The 17,770-nt window shown below is 37.1% G+C and overlaps 1 protein-coding gene across 8 annotated transcripts in view; it reads left to right on the top strand.

Moving 5' to 3' along the window:
• The window catches only part of YAP1 (Yes1 associated transcriptional regulator), an 88,327-nt gene that overhangs the window by 62,754 nt on the left and 7,803 nt on the right, over window positions 1-17,770 (top strand). For 2 of the 8 annotated variants that reach the window (XM_035328040.1, XM_035328009.1), the window contains 3 exons: window positions 5,415-5,608; window positions 7,127-7,174; window positions 15,723-15,853. In XM_035328040.1, coding sequence (XP_035183931.1) covers window positions 5,415-5,608; window positions 7,127-7,174; window positions 15,723-15,853 — 373 coding nt within the window. The remainder of the gene's footprint in view (window positions 1-5,414; window positions 5,609-7,126; window positions 7,175-15,722; window positions 15,854-17,770) is intronic. The other 6 variants (XM_035328046.1, XM_035328017.1, XM_035328056.1 and 3 more) reach the window with 3 other exon arrangements.

The following is a 17,770-nucleotide window of genomic DNA, read 5'->3' as shown; positions in this document are numbered from 1 at the left end:
GAATCTAGCTCCGAAGTATGTGAATATTTCTTTTTAACTATGATGATAAGATTTCCTTGCATGTTTACTGCAGCAAAGATGTAGGGTTCCCCACCTCACTTTTAGCTCCTGAATTCTCAGATTAATCTGAATTTAAAACAATAGAATATTTTATTTTGTGGATTTTTAGGTTGCATTATAACAGCTGCATTAGGAAACACCAACTGGGATTTCCTTGAAGTAATATAGGAATGCAGTTCAGAAACATGGCTTGTATCCTGATAAGCCAAGAAATTGTTGTACCAAGTCTCTCTAAAAAGGCACTTGGAACAAGCTTTAATTACTTCCGAGACGCATTCTTTCAGATCCTGCTGGTAACTTTCTTCGCAGCTCTTTTCAGTTTGATCAGAGGATTTTTGCTTCTGTTGCAGTGGTACAAACTAGCATCGTTAAAAAGCCGAGCCATAGCCAAAGAGATCCACAAAGAACTGTCTAACTTCCAAGTACAGCTGAAGGGGAAAAGTGCTCTTTTCTTCAGTTCCTTCAACAAAATATTGATTCTGACTGTTAAGTTACAGTTTGTCCAGATACTGAGTGCTTTTGTTTTTTTTTTTAAATAAATGTCTTCACATTTGGAGATGGAAATTAGCTTTGGTTTTCAGGAGTGAAATGATAAAAACAAAAGGGAGACCCTCAGACATTCAGCTGTGTCTCGTAACCAGCAAGGGTGCTCTACAGCAGTGTTTGCATGTGATCCTGCATGGAGAAAGGTACTGTGTCGCTGCAAACTGTCTGTGTCCTGGGACGTGATTTAAATTGGCATAGGATCTTGAGAGAGAATTAGCCTTTTATGTTGAAGTTGTTACCAATATGCTGGCCTTTTCTCTCTAGCACCAATGCCTGGTAATTGTTTCTCTGTTTTTTTTTCCATTAATGTTATAGTCAGTGGTCTAAACTCCTTTCAGTAACTGTCAAGTATTATCTGCTACAGTACAGAACAGGCTTTCTGCTGTTGAGTTTAGGTAGTAGAACGCTTAATGTATAACATTTGAAGACCACTAATTCTTAAACTGTTCTCAAAAACATATTACAGCTATTAGGATTGACTGCATTCTGCAGATTTTGAATCTAAGTCATATTATAGGATTGCACGATCTTTTTTGTTGTCTTAAGTTGCCCGTGTTTTTTAACTTGTCTGCCCCTCCTCCTCCTCTCTCCAATCCCCCTCTTCTAGAAACAAAGACTTGTTTGTTCCTCCTCTGCCTGTGAGGTCTTTGCAGCCTTCACTGTGTGGGTGCAGAGCCCCTTATTTAAATGCTTTCCATACCCGTGGAAGGTAAGGAACAGGATGCATCAGAAAACTGATAAGTCCTAACTCTTATAGATAACTTTGCCTTTGAATTCAAGGTATTTAAAAAGAGTTGTGTGTGTCTGGATCATGACAAACCTGTGAGGTGTGAAAAAATAAAATGTGCATATATGAGATTTCACTGATAAGCATATTCTCTAGAGTGCAAATTTCTATAGTCATGTCCCTAGTGAGTAATGGATGGAGAATTGAGATTTAAACAGAAAACACAAACGTGCGTGCACACAAAACAACTTAAAAGCCTCTGTTTTTCCATGTCACTTGAAACAAGATGTTTTTTTCCCTTTTTTAATTAAAAGGGAATGGTAGAAATGGTATAGGAAATGGTAGAAAACTACATTCTTCTTTGTTTACCTTGAAGATTGCATAACTGTGTAATCAGTCAAGATTGCAGATCTTAGTAGTGTTTTCTTCTTCCACTGGGTCTTCACGTGGATGTATTTGCTGGTTGAGTTTTATTAAGTCTTTTTTAATCTCCAAACTTTAATTTCATAGGTAAAATACTCCCATTACATAAAAATACCTTTATGATCTGTTGAGAGAATCTTGCCAATTTTGAAGTCTTTTATTCTGGCATTCTTCAAACAGTAAAATGCTTGGAAAATATTTTTAGTGAGTACCTGAACAAAAAAATTGAAACTAGATCTTAGGTTCTGTTTCTGAAGAGTTACCAAATCACATAATTTTCCCCAAATATTTATTGGTGAATATTAATAATATACACTGATGTATCAGTAGTTTGTTATATTCCTTTTTAAATACATTTCTAGTTAGAAAAAAAAATAATTACAAGGTATTTCAGGGATCTAGGATGATGGAATAGAATGAAAAGCGTCAGACAAACGTGATTTCTTACGGTTTAAATTGCAAAGTCAACAGATAGGAGAAATGGAGCAAACTTTGATCAGGGTGAGCAGGTGTAATACAAGCAACTATCAGGAAGATACAGGTATATAAATTGTGAAAAATTTGACATGAGAGGAAAACAATTCCCAGAGTTGCATATTAGTGGAAAAGAGACTGATGGAAGTAGTACTTGTACGTTGCATGCAGGAAAAACAAATTTTAAACATGTTGAAGGGATGTCAATAATCCACACTTGTGTTTGACTGAGGTCACAAACTGTTGAATGTATGTGAGGTTATTTGTAACATGACTTGCCTGTGAATTGTATGAGGCGGGGACTTTGGAAACCAGGATTATGTAATGGGAGACTAGACCATAAAGGTGGCCTTTTTAACCAAATGAAAATTGACGTTCTTCAACTTTTAGGTACTTAATTTTTACAAGCTAGGTAGTTTGCTTTCAACTTAAATTACCTTTTTTTGTAGGTAGTCGTAATCTTCTAACCTTTGTCCCTCTTTATTTTCAACAGTAATTGACCTTCCATCTTGTTTAATAACAGGGTCTGAATCCTGGAACTTCTGAAGCGCAGCACAGACTTCTGCCTGAGTTACAGAATTAGCTAGAAGCAGGAGATAGATATTGTCCCCTACTGGCCCCTTGGCCCCTTCATTGTCTCTTTTCAAGGTGAAAGAGGGTAGGAAGAAAAAAAATAAATAAATAATAATAAAAAAAAAACACCTTTGTTTAGCAATTTCTGATGTTTTGGGGCATGTGAACCTTTTGTGTCCTGTGCGGCAGAGGAACAAGCTGTCCTGTTGCTGGATTAGAGTTCATAGCCCACATTGCACAGCCGGGTGGTTGGCTGTTCCTGGTCACTTCTTCCTGAATCATAGAATCACAGAATGGTTTGGGTTGGAAGGGACCTTAAAGATCATCTAATTCAAAACCCCCTGCCATAGGCAGGGATGACACCCACTAGATCAGGCTGGCCAAGGCCCCAACCAGCCCAGCCTTGAACACCTCCAGGGATGGGGCATCCACAGCTTCTCTCGGCAACCTGTTCCAGGCCTCACCACCCTCATAGAAAATGTCTTCCTTATATCTAATCTAAATCCACTCTCTTGTAGTTTAAATCCATTCCCCCTAGTCCTCTCCCTACACCCCCTGACAAAGAGTCCCTCCCCAGCTTTCCTGTAGGCCCCTTTAGGTACTGGAAGGCCACTGTAAGGTCTCCCCAGAGCCGTCTCTTCTCCAGGCTGAACAACTCCAGCTCCCCCAGCCTGCCTTCAGAGGAGAGGTGCTCCTGCCCTCTGATCATCTTTGTGGCCTCCTCTGGACTCATTCTAATACTTCCACATCCTTCTTGTGCGGGGGGGGCCCAGAGCTGAACACAGTTCAGATGCTGGAAATCTCACAACAACACCCGCTTTATTTTAAGCTTTATCCACAGCATCTTCAGTTTTTCCCTGCTCTTTTCTTCTTCACTGAGTCAGGATGGGACTTGCAGGTTATAGCTGAATACCCAGCTCTTTTGTGTTCACTGTGTATTTTCTACTTGCACTTTGATCCGGTTTCTATTCCTTCTTCATGTATTCCCTTACCTTACAGGAAGTTATGTCTTGTTTGTGATCATATGTATGAAACATTATTTCAAGCTATTCAACACTTCATTTTCTTTTTACTTGACCCATGAAAGTGTGTTACACCATTCCATTAAAATATTGGCTCAGTGCTGGACATGAGCGCCATATGGAATAGTAAAAAGGGTAAACTAGAGAGTTGACTAACTGTTCTTGAATTTTTTTCTTGTCTCTTCTGTTCTCAGTATAGCAAGAAATACAGCATTTCCTCATGTGTTACCTCTTGATGGAAAGACAAGCTGTGAAGCAACAACTATTGTTATTGTTATTATGAAATAAATGTATTTAGACTTAAACAAAACAAAGGCACTTCTATACCTTAAGCTGAACACTCAAAAGACAGTGCAGACTGAAGGGCTTTTCAGAGAAAAGGTGATACCAATTCTTTGAGATAATGCTTCTTTCTTAAAATAGTTAAGTGTTAGTGTTCCAGGAATCCTTTTCATGTGATGAAAACATTAATTCAAACTAAGACACCAGATGGTTTTCTTTGCACCAAAGCAGCCTGTCATCCTAAATAGAAGCTCACTCCTTTTTTTTCTTAGTTCTCATAAACCATAATCCTCATTCCCAGAAAATAAAAAATCCTACCTCTCCCATTACTGCTTCAACAAATGCATTGTGCAGCATATTGTGAATGTTAACAGATTCAGGCTGTTCTAAGCAAGAATTGGAGCTAATTCCAAAAGTGAAAGTCTCTGGAAATTGTGCCCTTATTATATATCAGCCTTTCCCGGCCTTTTGCTCCTCTATGGGAACTCCAGTGCCTCTGACTTTCACCATACTGGTCTCTTGAGGGGAACAGGTTGTGGGGGGAGCAGGTCTGTCAAGTAGATGCATTATTTTATAAAACCAAATTGTTAGATGTTGCTTTCCTGGGGAAGGGGAGATTGGCTCTCATATATTAGTCACACAAGCATGGTGTACCACATAGCCTTTGTAGGGAAGAGGAAAACAAAGCATTAGTAAAATGTTTCCTGTGCAAATGGTAGTACGTGTGGCTGTGTAATTCATCTGCCATTTCCGTACCAGCTCTAATTTTGTGTATCAAGATGCCCTAACTGGAGCCTATAATACTCAAAACTTGTGACAAGGATGTGAATGATTGTCAGATGAGCTGCACCGCATCAGGAAGACTGGTAGCCTGTAATCAAATGTAGATGGATATAAGTGTGATAATCTGTTTTGTCATCCTGTCTTCTCAAATTTCGCAATTCTAAGATTTCATGTGAACAAGTGATTTTGTATTATTTGTTTTTGAATTGAGAATAGTTTGTAAAGAAGAGAGAACATTAAAATTGAATTATTTCACCACCACTTTGAAAACGTTCACCTACTTGTATGTTTAACTCTGTTTTCAGAAGCTTTTAGAACACGTATGTGCTCTAAAACATGAGAAGGTTGCATTAATTTCACAGGAACAATACATATAAGCATACACTTCACACTGATAATCAGTATAGTTGCATGTTTTGTGTTGTTGGAACTTGTAATATTTTAATGTGTGTTGTCTTGGGACAATGCTTGTTCTGTATCTGTTTGAATTTTATTTTTAAATGCTTATTGTTTTGGTTCCTTAGCCATGAATCAGAGAATCAGCCAAAGTGCTCCAGTGAAACAGCCACCCCCTCTGGCTCCTCAGAGTCCCCAAGGTGGTGTGATGGGTGGGAGTAGCTCCAATCAGCAGCAACAGATGAGACTTCAGCAGCTACAGATGGAGAAGGAAAGGCTGAGACTGAAGCATCAAGAACTGCTTCGGCAGGTGAGGCCACAGGTTAGACACCTACTTCCACTATTTCTTTTGTATGTTATGTTACATTTTGTTTTGTTTTGGCTAAGTTGATGTTTCAGTGAGCCTTAAAGACCAGTTACAGTACAAAAAGTTTTGAGATTTAAAAAGGTCTGAAGTCATGCCGTTATTGGTGTCAGCTTGGTAGTGAAAGCATCTGACTTATCACACTGAAGGATTTTGCTTTCCTCCCTCCCTAACAAAACTTTCTGAGAGCAGGTTTCTGCTATTAGGATGACATCATGGACTGTTGATCTGATTGGAGATTCCTCTTGAGAATGTATTTCATACTCACTGAGTTCTGAGACATGCAAAAAGAAGAAGCTGGTTCCTACAGTTGTTTTAGTTCTCCCTCTTAAGTGGAGGAAAGTCTTTCACTTTCATAACATGTCTGTAGGATTCCAAGGCACTTTTACAGTTTATATAAGATACATTGAGGAGACAGCTTGTTGCTAAAATCTCATCTGTTTAGCAGTGGAGGGGAGCATGGAATAACTGAATCACTCATGCTGCATTTTGAACCTGTGGTTTTTCTTACAATGAGGAATTTCAAACTTCACAGTTAAGCTGCAAACTATTCCTTTTAGTGCTTTTCTACTGTATAAGTATTGCCATAGAGAATGTCAAAGTGTAGTGTTGGATGTTGGAATCTCTGGATCCTGAATTCGGGCTTGACTTCACTTTGTTTAAGCCTTCTGCTTCCACTTTTCCATCTGAATGTTTTAGAAAAGGTGACTGCCATCTGTGCTAGATACTTTAGATATTCTTTGGTGTGTCTTTTTTTTTTTTTTTTGACACTGTTGAAGAAAGCACTAATCTTTCATTTGAGGAAAACCTTTTAAAATCTTACCCTGTTCCCTTTTCACTTTGGGTGATGGGCCTTGTATCAGGAGAGGATAACATCTTAAAGTCCTCAAAGACAGCTCTTCTCTTTCTTCATCACCTACAGTATTCTGTCCTGGAATCTGACTTGTGTTATCTCTTTTGTAGTCAAAGCTTGTTTTTGTAGGAATCTTCAGCATCTCTTGGTATCAGATGGGTCATCTTTAAAGCTGTTACTTTTTATAGTACTCTAGGTAAGAATACATGGCAAAGATGCCATCAGGACTCTCTATGCTTAAGCATCTGGGCCTCTGCTGTTCTTGCTTTGCTATTAATCCACCAACAAACATTTTACCCTGTGCTAGCATGCTTCTAGGTAGGTCTTCTAATTTTCTTCTTACCTCAGTTGTCATTGAAAACCTGACTAACTTTGGACCAGGTGACAGCCAATTCCCTTCATGTTGTTCTCCCTGGTTATCCAGCTTTTCTGTCAAATACTCATCCTTGGTAAATCTATTTTGTTTCACTGTGTCATGATTTTCATAGTTTCTTAACTCCTTTATCCTGTCTGATCTGGCCTGTCTTGGGGGCTTGATACTACAAGATGGTGTTTATAAGACAGCCTGCATAGGCAAACCATGCAGCTAAAGTAATTTTTATCCATCTTATTTTTACTCTTAGGCATTGCGGAATATCAATCCCAGCACAGCAAATTCTCCAAAACATCAGGTAGGCTCTTAACTGATGTTTCAGCATAATTAGAAACATGAAAGCATTAGGCTAGCAGAGGAACTTTGCTACATAAAGGCATTCTAAGAAAAAAAAAAAAAACAAGCTCTGCCATACATGTTTTTGAACCACTTCTCTGATCACAACCCTAAAGTTGTTTTTGAGTGCAGCATTACCACAACTTTATATCAATATTTAAAAGCAAATGAGGAATTCATTGCACGTTTTTCTGCATTGACACATGAAACAACCTTCCTATTCAGCATTCTTGATGATACTGCTGTTCCAGTCCTGATGTCAAGATGTTTATTTTCTTTTAAAGAAACCTCCCATTATTTTGAAGGTAGTAGTTTGTGACTTTAAATACTGCTCATATGGATGTTCTTACCAGTTTGCTTAAACAGGTATGATCTTAAAGAAGGATATCTGTAAATCAGTTAATAAAAATTCACTTAAAATATTTATGACTTTTAAGCGTGTGCAGTGTAATATCTATTTAATAGATCAGACTAACAAAATAATTGCTGTGGGGTTATAATATATAATTACTCCTTTTTGATACTAGCAGGCTCCTGCACAGATACATTTTTCTTTATTGGAAACAACAATTCCTAAAAGACTTCGAAGTTCAGAGCAAATGAAAATGTTCAAAACTGTAGCGCGATCAACAGCTGAATGTGGACTTCTTTTGAATGCTTAAGAAGTTGAATATGGAATGAATCCCTGAAAGGGTGGATTTATGGATGCATTCAGAGAGCTTCTTGCTTGCTATTGCTAACATTATTCTTAATCTACTGGTTCTTAGGACAATATTTGTATTGGCTTGTATTGTACTTTGTATTTCTAAGAAAAACAGTATTATGCACTCTGCAAGAAAACCAGAATAGAAGAAAATGTCCTGTGTGTGGAAGTCATGAGTACTGGTATACTATTGCATTCTGAGGTGTACTGCAGAATTTGTACATTACTAGTTCTTACGAGAAGATCATCTTCAAAATAAGAAGCTCAGACTTAAAACAAACAAACAATACAAACAAACAAAAAAATAAATCTTTCTTGTTCGGCAGTATAAGTGGAGCTCTAAAACCAAACCTGATATGCGATCATTATCCAACTATTTTATCCTTTTACAGAGCATTAACCACATAATGCTCTCATTGATTAATATTAGATCCTGTTATGAAAAAGAAGAAAAAAATGACTGAAGGTTGCTGGTATAGAAGGAAATAAGCAGAGAAGCACACTCCTTCACACCAGTTGGAAACACCTTATCTTCTGCTACAATTAAGTCATTCAGAAGGGATGCTTTTCTTACTAAATGCCAAAACTGTATTCTGTGTTTCCTGGTATGCCTGAAACCCTATCATATTGTTGCTCCCTCTTCTACAGTAACTACTCCTTCCTGTTGCCAACTTAAAAATATGCAGTGAATGGGAGTCTTTGGGAATGGGAGTCTTTGGAATCGGTTTTATACGTAACTCAAAAAGATCAGATTTCTTGAACTTAGTGAAATTCTGGCTTGACGAACTAAAAGCTACAAAAGCTCAAGGGACCTTATTGATAACTTGCAAACGTGTATTGATCACTCGTTTTTTGGGGTTTGGGCGGGGAACCACTGAAAGGACTTAAGCAAAAATCGGAATTCCGGTTACATTTAAAGTGGCTTCATACCAGGATCCCATGTATACTCACTCACCTGACTGATCAGTCTGCAGTTGATGAGCCAAGCTGTCTTTTGAGTAGTCTGATAGTAAAATATGCAACCGTGCCAACTTTTAGTTCTGTTATGTTAGCTTATTCATGTCACATAACTTGGATGTGTTTTCTGTGCCTTTGTTTGCCACTTCAATAATGTAGTGTCCATGTGAAACAAGGAGTTTTCTGAATCGTTTTCTAAATGTTTCTTGAGGCCTTACGCTACAGGATCAAATGTTGTCTGTCTTCTCTAATGGTGCTATTATTGAAGTCCTATTATGCACATCTGGTCAGGTCAACCTAGTGAATCTGGAAAATCTGCAAAGAAATAACACTTCTTCAGTCAACTCCTTGTTGACAGATACATTCCCATGTGAAAAAAAATCACAAAGTTTAGAGTGTTCTGCGTTCTGATAATAAATATGCACTTGAGGGAAGAATAATGGCTTTTGTTGCTAAATTTCTCACACCAGCATTCTTGAAGCTTGTCTTTCATGAAATATCTCTTATATGAATGAACACTGAGAAATGTATCTCAACTCAACTAGATCTCTGAGATTTTCTTAATCATAGCATCAGATAAGTTGGAAAGCACTCAAGGAGCTCATCTAGTCTAACATCTTACATCTCACCCAACCTTCTCTTCATTCTTGAGGTTTTTGTCCACCTAACTTGGACACAAAGTTGTTATCTATCTTTGGTCAGGTTTTCTGGTTCTGAATGTTGTCTGTGCTAGTTTTTCTCTGCCATGATACTGCAGTAGCCTGTAGTAATACTCAGTGTTAGGTATGAAGGCTTTGGTACTTAAGTGCCTCCTGGAAAGGTGAAACAATTGCTCAGCTTCATCTTCTGTAGTAAGCCATGTAATATACTCTTCTTGATTGAATGAGGACATACTTATTCTAATTCTGGAAATGTCCAAGGCAAAGGTATTTGAAGCAAAAGTTGACTTCCATATTTACTGCATATAAATAAGTACTTTTGGCTGTTGTTACATCCAAGGAATTTGAAAACAGCAAGCATCTGTTCACTTAATTATTCTCATCGTGAATTATCTGTGAACCATCCTAAGGATGCATACCTGTCTTAGTTACAAGATTGAGTGACTTGACTTCTCCCTGCCTCCAGTATTTTCCTGCATTTAGCATCCGGTTTCAGCATCTCACCTAATGTCAGCCAACTTGTGCATAAATCATAAAATTGGCTACATAACTGGGTAACAGATTCCTTGTCTTCCAGTATACAATGGAAAAAGAAAGAGGCAAATAATGTTGAGGGAACTGATGGTGTTATTCTTGGATGTTATGCAGACTACTTAGTTGTGATAAGACTGGAAGATTTCTTATTTGTCTGCCACTGATATTGAGGTATTTGCTAGTCAGATCAGCTTAATACACAGCTGCCTATGTGCGAGGCTCCTCTGGGTATTCATGCTTATTTCATATCTGCAGCTTGTTCTCAGCACTGAATGAAGAGCCCTGTCTTGGAACCAGATACTGCCCCACACCCTGCCCTGTCTGCTCAGTTCTGCCTTCTGAGTTACCTTTCTGTTATCTCTGTGCTGCTTTCTTGGTAGTTCTGCAGACCTGGAATGTGCTCTGTGTTCATCATTTCATTTTTTTTTTTGGTCCATTTTTATTTTATGAAGTACCGCTCTCACATTCTTGTTCTGTTGCCCCAGGCTTATTTCCTACCAACTTATGAGGGACATTCTGCAAACTCCTCTGTTCTTGGAAGAATCTGCAAAGACACTTGGCCAGTCTCTCACTGTTCTCTGAATCATTTGTTCTTGTTTGATATTTGCTCCTACCTGCATAAAATATAAGCATTTATGGTGCTAAATAGGTACTGGTTTTGAAAGCTACCTCAGTGTCCTTTAGTTATTTTTTCTCCATTTTATCTGGTGGTCAGTCTGTACGTACATCGATATAAAGCTGTGTGTCAGATTTGTGATGTTTCCTAGAAAGCATGGAAGGCAGCATTAAAAACAAGTCCACTTTTAGATTTTGCTGGCATCATCTCTGGTGCTAGTGAAGCTGGAAGTATTATTGAGCACTTTTTTCCCATGTGTCATTAGGGAAAAAAAAGGAAATGACATAAATTTGTATATGATGGTTAAGTGTGATGGTATTGTATTAAGCTGCTGACTTGCAACTTTTGTTAGGGAATGAACTAGAGTGCAGTTATTGTTGGGTCTTGAAAAATGTTGTGGAGTTTAAAGCAAGATTCAGATGTGTTGTATTGTTGATACATTTCAGTTTTATGGCTTTAAATTTCATGTGCTTATTTTAACTTAAGATACACTTTTATGCACATCATTTTCACTAAGATTTAACGTGTTTCTTTTGTTTCCTAGTGAATCCCAGTGTTGCCCATTGACATTCTCTCACTTCTCAGCCATCCATGTGTTATTTGAAGCTGACCTAAATTGACAAAATAAAAATGATTTATCTTGGTTTCATCAAGGGTATTAAGCTCCCAACAAAGAGTTACAGGGAGTGTTTTCAAAGGCCTTTTTGCATTTTAAAAAGGCCAGAAGTACTGCTAAAGCAGAAGATGAGTCACGTTGACCTGAGTATGGGATGGCAGGCAGTGCATACCAGCTTTTGCTAGAAGGAAGCAGGAATTGTTAGAGGGAGGCTATCCAGCTCTGCATGGTTTTCACGATTGCTGACACATACCTGGTTAACTGACTCTTTTGGGACACGCCATCTGGGCAGGTGCAGTGCTTGGAGGCATGGACTAATAGATAGCAAGAGGAATAGGAAGCAGTGGCACAGCAGAGGACTGCAAAACCAGACAAGAAACCAGACTACTTACAAATGTCTTTTCCAGTTTATGCTGCCCTATCCACATTTGCAAAGCTGTTGTTTAAAAGCTTTTGTTAACAAAATGTTTATGCAAAAGACATTACGTAGAATGGAGTCCGTGCCAAGTGTATACTACACAATTAACTATCACTCTAACAGTGTCACCTCTTAAATTAATTTTGCTGGTTTTCATGATTGCAAGAGTGAATGATGTATGCTTTCCCCTTATTCTTTGCTAATTGCATAACTCCTCATTGCCGAATTCATTTGTCTTCATCTGTTCATGCATTTTCCCTGTTTCTTTTCCTAAATATGCTTTAACTTTGTGGCTCTTAAATAAGACCTAGAATATTTGAAGTGATGAAATAATTGGTGCTGATAGGGGAAAGACTGCGTGTTGGGTAGACTAACACCTCTCTCCCATCATACTGAAGCCTGTGGAGGGCTTGATAGTTGAGCAGTGTTTGGAGACAGAAACGGGCCCTCTTCAAGTCAGTTTACCAAAATAAATATCCACTGAAGTTGACCAGTTTGTCAATCAAGAACATGATCCATGAGTTGCACAAGGGACTCTTTACCTTTTCTCAGGAATTTGGTAAAGAAGTGTTCTGAAAAGAGTAGTTTTATAAACGTAATTTGAACATGGCGTGTGTGACCTGGAACTTGATGTAAAACTGTATATGACTGTGAAAAATACTGGATAAAGTCAGCCTGATAGATTTACACAATACTTACCTTATTTTTAAAATAACTTTGCTTAAGGAGATAGCAGATCATTTTGGTCTTGTTTGTAATATCCAAACTTCAGAATCTGTGTTAACAATAAGAATGCTAAGCTTTTATTTTCCCAGAGGTACTTAAAAAAAGTTTGAGACACTTACAAAAATAGGATGTGATCAAGTTATAGAAATCTAAGCCAGGATTCTGTCATGGTTTTATTTTTGCCTCCAGACTTTAAATACTTCTAATAAAGGATATATTTTTAAAGCATGAATTAAAAGCCTAGAGTTCACATTGCTCTGTTTGGAGCTGGGACAGGCTTATGCACTCCCATACATGTTTTTTAATTATAGGAAGCACATAGTTTCTTTATTGAAAGTCACTTTTATAAGGAAGAAATAAAAAGACTACTCTTCGAGCTACCCAAGTTTAGCCTCCATTGCGTGCACCTTTTAGGAAAAATACACTTAATGTGGTCTTGAAGATTTATAGAAAACTTTGCCTATCTTAGGAAATTATTAAAAGTCATTCTGCATTTGTTTCTGAATAGCTTGGTTTTTCTATAATTCCTTTCCCTTCCAGGCTCCCAGATTGACATAAATTTATTACTTGAATGAGTAATGGAATAACATTCTCTCTAGTGGGAATGTAGTTCTGATCCTGAATAAGTAGCATTAGTGCAAACAGCTGTAGTTTTGCACTTGAGCGATGCTGTTGTTGAAAGAAGGACAAAAATAGTACTTATAAAGAATTACTTTCCTAGGTCATACACAGCTAATCATAGGCAAAATACTGTTCTCTCATCTGGTGTAATCTCCTTTCAGTGTGTCTTTAGTGAAATGTGATTTTTTTCATTTGTAGCTGGGCAGTATATTAGTAACATTTATTTTTAACACAATATTTAAGGTCATGCATTGCGAAATTTCAATCTCTACTACCCGCTGAGTATTTAGAAAATACAAAGGTAACTTTTTCTTTTCCAAATTCCTTATTCTGTTGTAGTGACTTGTTTTTCTTAAGGTACAGAGATTTTTTTTTATTTTAAACGAGTGGCTGCAACCCTTAGAAAAGGGATCCATATAGATATTTTTTAAAAGCTATTGCATCATTAGGCAGTGCTGATGGCATGGTAGGCCTAGTCTTCCCAATGAGATAAAATGTCACTTCAGTGCTTTACATACAGAAACGATTACATGTTGGCTTTGCTTTGGCACTGCTCTCTGATGAAGCTTCTTCCGCAGGCTGCTGGCACTTGGCTCCTCTTCCTTGTCCTTGGCAGGGATTGCAGCCCAAGGATATAAAAATGCAATGTGTGGATCAAATCAGGAGGGACCAGAAAGGCCAGAGTTCTTGCCACAACCACGTGGCTGTAGAGGCATAAGAGCAGAGGTGTCACAGATTGACAGCTCTGCTGGCAGAGAATGAAAGTGTGTCATACCTGTCTCCCAGGTGTGAACCCATGGCTGAAAACATTCTAAAAGCAGTGGTGCAAATTCAAGTGATTTCCACCCCCTGCCCTTCTTGTTGAACAAAATAGCAAGATGAATTTAGTTAGTAGCATCATATGAAGCATCATTTGAAAGTAGTCTCTCAGAGAAGGGAAGATTCAAGTAACATTTGGAAGAATTCTAGTCTACAGAAGAAGGGTAGAAATGTGAGTGAGCAGTTTTTGCAGTTCTTCAGTTGTTTCTGGGTTGGATGTTTTAAGACCTTCCTCAGATCACCATTTTTGAAGCGTTTCAAGAAAGATTTTTCTTCATACCAACCTTTTTTTTTTTTTTTATCAAGTCCAATGTAGCTGATAGAAGCTGGTAAACTTAGCTGTAAACCAACACCTCATTACATAGCCTTTGCACTTGGTTTTATTAAGTGAGAAAATGAAAATCATATTGATAAACCCTTAGAAATGGGTTAAAGATGCCTACCATCATGTGATCTGAAAACAAGGACAAGGAATATTAGTATTTATTAGGGCAGTAGCCAATTAAGTGTTGGTGAACACCAGACTATATTTACTTGGGGAGACAATCAGGTGTATCAGATTCAGAAAAAAGACACTTGGTATGTTTGGTTCTACAAAGGTCTAACCAACTGGAGTGAGAAAACCTAGAACAAGATATGGAACTTGCTATTAAAGGAACATGTAGAATAATAAATTCACAGGCATTGTAGTGAATCACGTGCAAGTTTAGGAAAGAAATGGTGGGGAAGCATTGTGTATTTGGCACAATCTGCTGGAAAATAAAATAACCTTACATGTTATTTTTAAAGAAATCACTTTGAAGAACTGGAGAAAGAGTATTGTATTCTATATATATATATATCGTTTATATATTATTGTGTGTGTATGTAGTACGTATAACTGGATGAAGACCTCTCATTTTACAAATGAGAAATACTGAGTATTGTTAATACTGACAAGATCACTTTTGCTTGAGATTAGCTTCCCAGGCACAGATTGGATAACATGTACTACTAATAATGGTAACAAGATAGTCAAAAGATAATGGGTAATTTGTGGATTATCTGTTTAAGGGGGGGAGGGGGGGGGAGTAGAAACTATAGAAAATGCTCCTTTTCTCCACTCACCTTTAATTTTTTTTTTTTTTTTATGTTAAAACTTAATTTCAGTAAATAATGGTGATAAGCTTTATGGATGGATTGTATGGTTGTACATTTGGCGTGTAGTCAGAGGAGTAAAAAATAAATATGTAATCTGAAGTTTGTGACTTCAAAAGTGCACCCTTCCTTAGTTTTAATAAGGAATTATCAGGAATTTGAGGAGCTTTAAGATTTATTTATCAGAGAAATCATTGAATTTATCAACCACAAATTTCAAAGTGTATCAAATGAGTAAATGGGAATTTGTAGGAAAATGCTTTGCTGAAAAAAATTTTGAAATAGACGTAGTAAAAAGGAAATCAAGGACTAAATAGGAACTTAAAAGAAATGGGGAAAAAGAGCTAGTCACAGTGAAGTTTTAGAGGTCAGATAGTGTTAACAATTCTTTTTGATCTTAAGAATAAACTTAGTAAAAGGATATTGAAGTGCAATGAAAAAAAATATATGTACTGATATTTATATACATAAATATATTTATAGCGAAGTCCCTGTGATACTGGGCTTGACTAGTTGAACTTTTACCACTGAAGCCAGTAAAAATCCTTGCTTTGTCTTCAGAAACTTACTTTCATTTAAATCTTGTAACTGAAAACACTGAAAGCATCAGTTATCCTAGAATATCATATGTTTATGTATCTGGAACATATTTGAATGTCTAACATGATTTTTTATTTTCTCCCCGTTTTTCACTCCCGCTTTAGGAATTGGCTCTCCGTAGCCAGCTTCCAACAATGGAACAAGATGGTGGATCTCAAAATCCCGTATCATCTCCTGGAATGTCTCAGGAACTGAGAACAATGACTACAAATAGTTCTGATCCCTTTCTTAACAGGTTTGTAGGAGTAGCTACTGGAGGAAAAAAAATTGATTTAAAATTCTGTTCAGTACATGTAATAGTTTATTTTGAACATCTGTCTGTGCCAAAAGCCACAGCTGTAAATGAATCTTTCCTTAAATGGCAAGTCTAGTAAAAGTTGAGGATTAAAAGCTGTCTCCTGTGGGAGGAAGTAGTCTGTTCAGACTTGTAGGAAGGTTTTTTATTCAAAGTCATAACATGTTGCCTCTGCATAATCTGTTGACTAACAGTCATTTCAAATTACTGACTCAGAAGAATTTGTGAATAGCTTGCTATGAGATCAGATGAACTATGAGGCACATTTAGGACTACACCTTGAGGTTCATTTTAAGGTTTCTATGTCCACCCCTCCCCATCGCTTCAGTTATTTAATTTAGCAGTATTTTTACACTGTTAAATGTTTGCTGTGCAAACAGTGGAATGTTTTGTTTTAAATACTGTATTGGTTTGAAGTGTGGGCCTTTTAATTTAAGAGTTAGAATTTTACAATATAGACTGGTGTTTTTATATAACTTTTTCCTTAATCCATCTGAATTGAGGAGTGTTTGTTTTCTTGGAAATACTATTCTAATTGCAGCTTGCAAATACTTCATACTAACAATCGCAATTTTGGAAAACCTGCTGCAGCTTGTGATAAGTTGCATCTATATTTTTTGTTTAGCATGCTGTAAAGGAAAGGTGGAAACAACAAAATAATCTAATCTCTGAACCACATATATTTTTTTAATTAATGGAGTAAAAAATGTACCTATTTTCACCAGTATTAAGTGGTTGAACTTAAGTAGTAGTCATTAATTTTGTAGTGCTCTACTGAACTATATTTTTTCAGTGGTCTAAACTGGTACCCACTCAGCGTCTGTTATCATTAAGCAGAAAGATTACGCGTTCTATCAGTGCTTCTCTGCATTAACTTCTCTGCATTACCTTGAAATGTTAGCCCAACCTTAGGATGCTTTCCGTAAGTTCTTACGGAGTATAACAACATGCTTGTCCTTCTCTTTATGGTGCTTTATTATATGTATGGGGAAAAGAAAGAACACATGTTAATCTTAATTCTTTTGATGTAAGTCTTAACTTCCATGTTTTTGCCACCAATATAGTTTCTGCTCTGCTTGCAAGATAGGAGGTCCACATCATATTAGGACTGGCATAATTCTGGAGTTGAGCAAGATTAAATACTTGCTATAATTTTAGATACTGAAAACTTAAAATCATTGTAAACCTTTGCAATTACAAATTTCTTCCTCCGTTCTTTTATATTATGGAACGTTACTGATCTCTCACATCTCTACATCTCTGTTCTTCATCCCTCAAAAATTATCTTCATTGTATGTAACTTTTTGAGTTTTGATATTCTGAGGTCTTAGTTTATGTCAGTTTAATCTACTTTTTCTAGGAGACCTGTCCATCTGTACTAATTAGAATGAGGATTTGAAAAGTTTGGTAGATGTATGGCATGCTTTTATAGCATCTTGCCAATAGAATATGTTCATACAGTTTAGATAATGTAAATAAAACCTGTTGCTCATAAGTCTTTCTCCCACTACATGAAGTATCGCGTGTGTTAATGTTGTGCGTGCTACCGTTGGAGAGGGAAAGGAATTGACTTCTCAAGGTACATAGTGCTTTATGTGTTTTGGAGAAAAGCAAGTCAAAAAATTAGGCCTTGCATATGGAAAAGAAAATAGTGGTGTTTTGTTATTCAAATCTCTAAGGAAGTAAGTGCTATTTCCAGATTTTGGGTCAGTATTTCAGGCAGACCTACCTCCTACACAAACAAATCTGATTAGAAGCAAACAAATCTGATTAGAAAACTTCATTTTTTTGTTAGGAGGAGGGCTTGTTTTCCATGGAATTCAACCTGGAATCTGCTGTGATCCTTAGCTGTTCTAC

The sequence above is a fragment of the Oxyura jamaicensis genome, chromosome 1 (genome assembly GCF_011077185.1).
Source record: "Oxyura jamaicensis isolate SHBP4307 breed ruddy duck chromosome 1, BPBGC_Ojam_1.0, whole genome shotgun sequence".
NCBI lineage: Eukaryota > Metazoa > Chordata > Aves > Anseriformes > Anatidae > Oxyura > Oxyura jamaicensis.
This window is presented reverse-complemented; position numbering and strand designations above follow the sequence as displayed.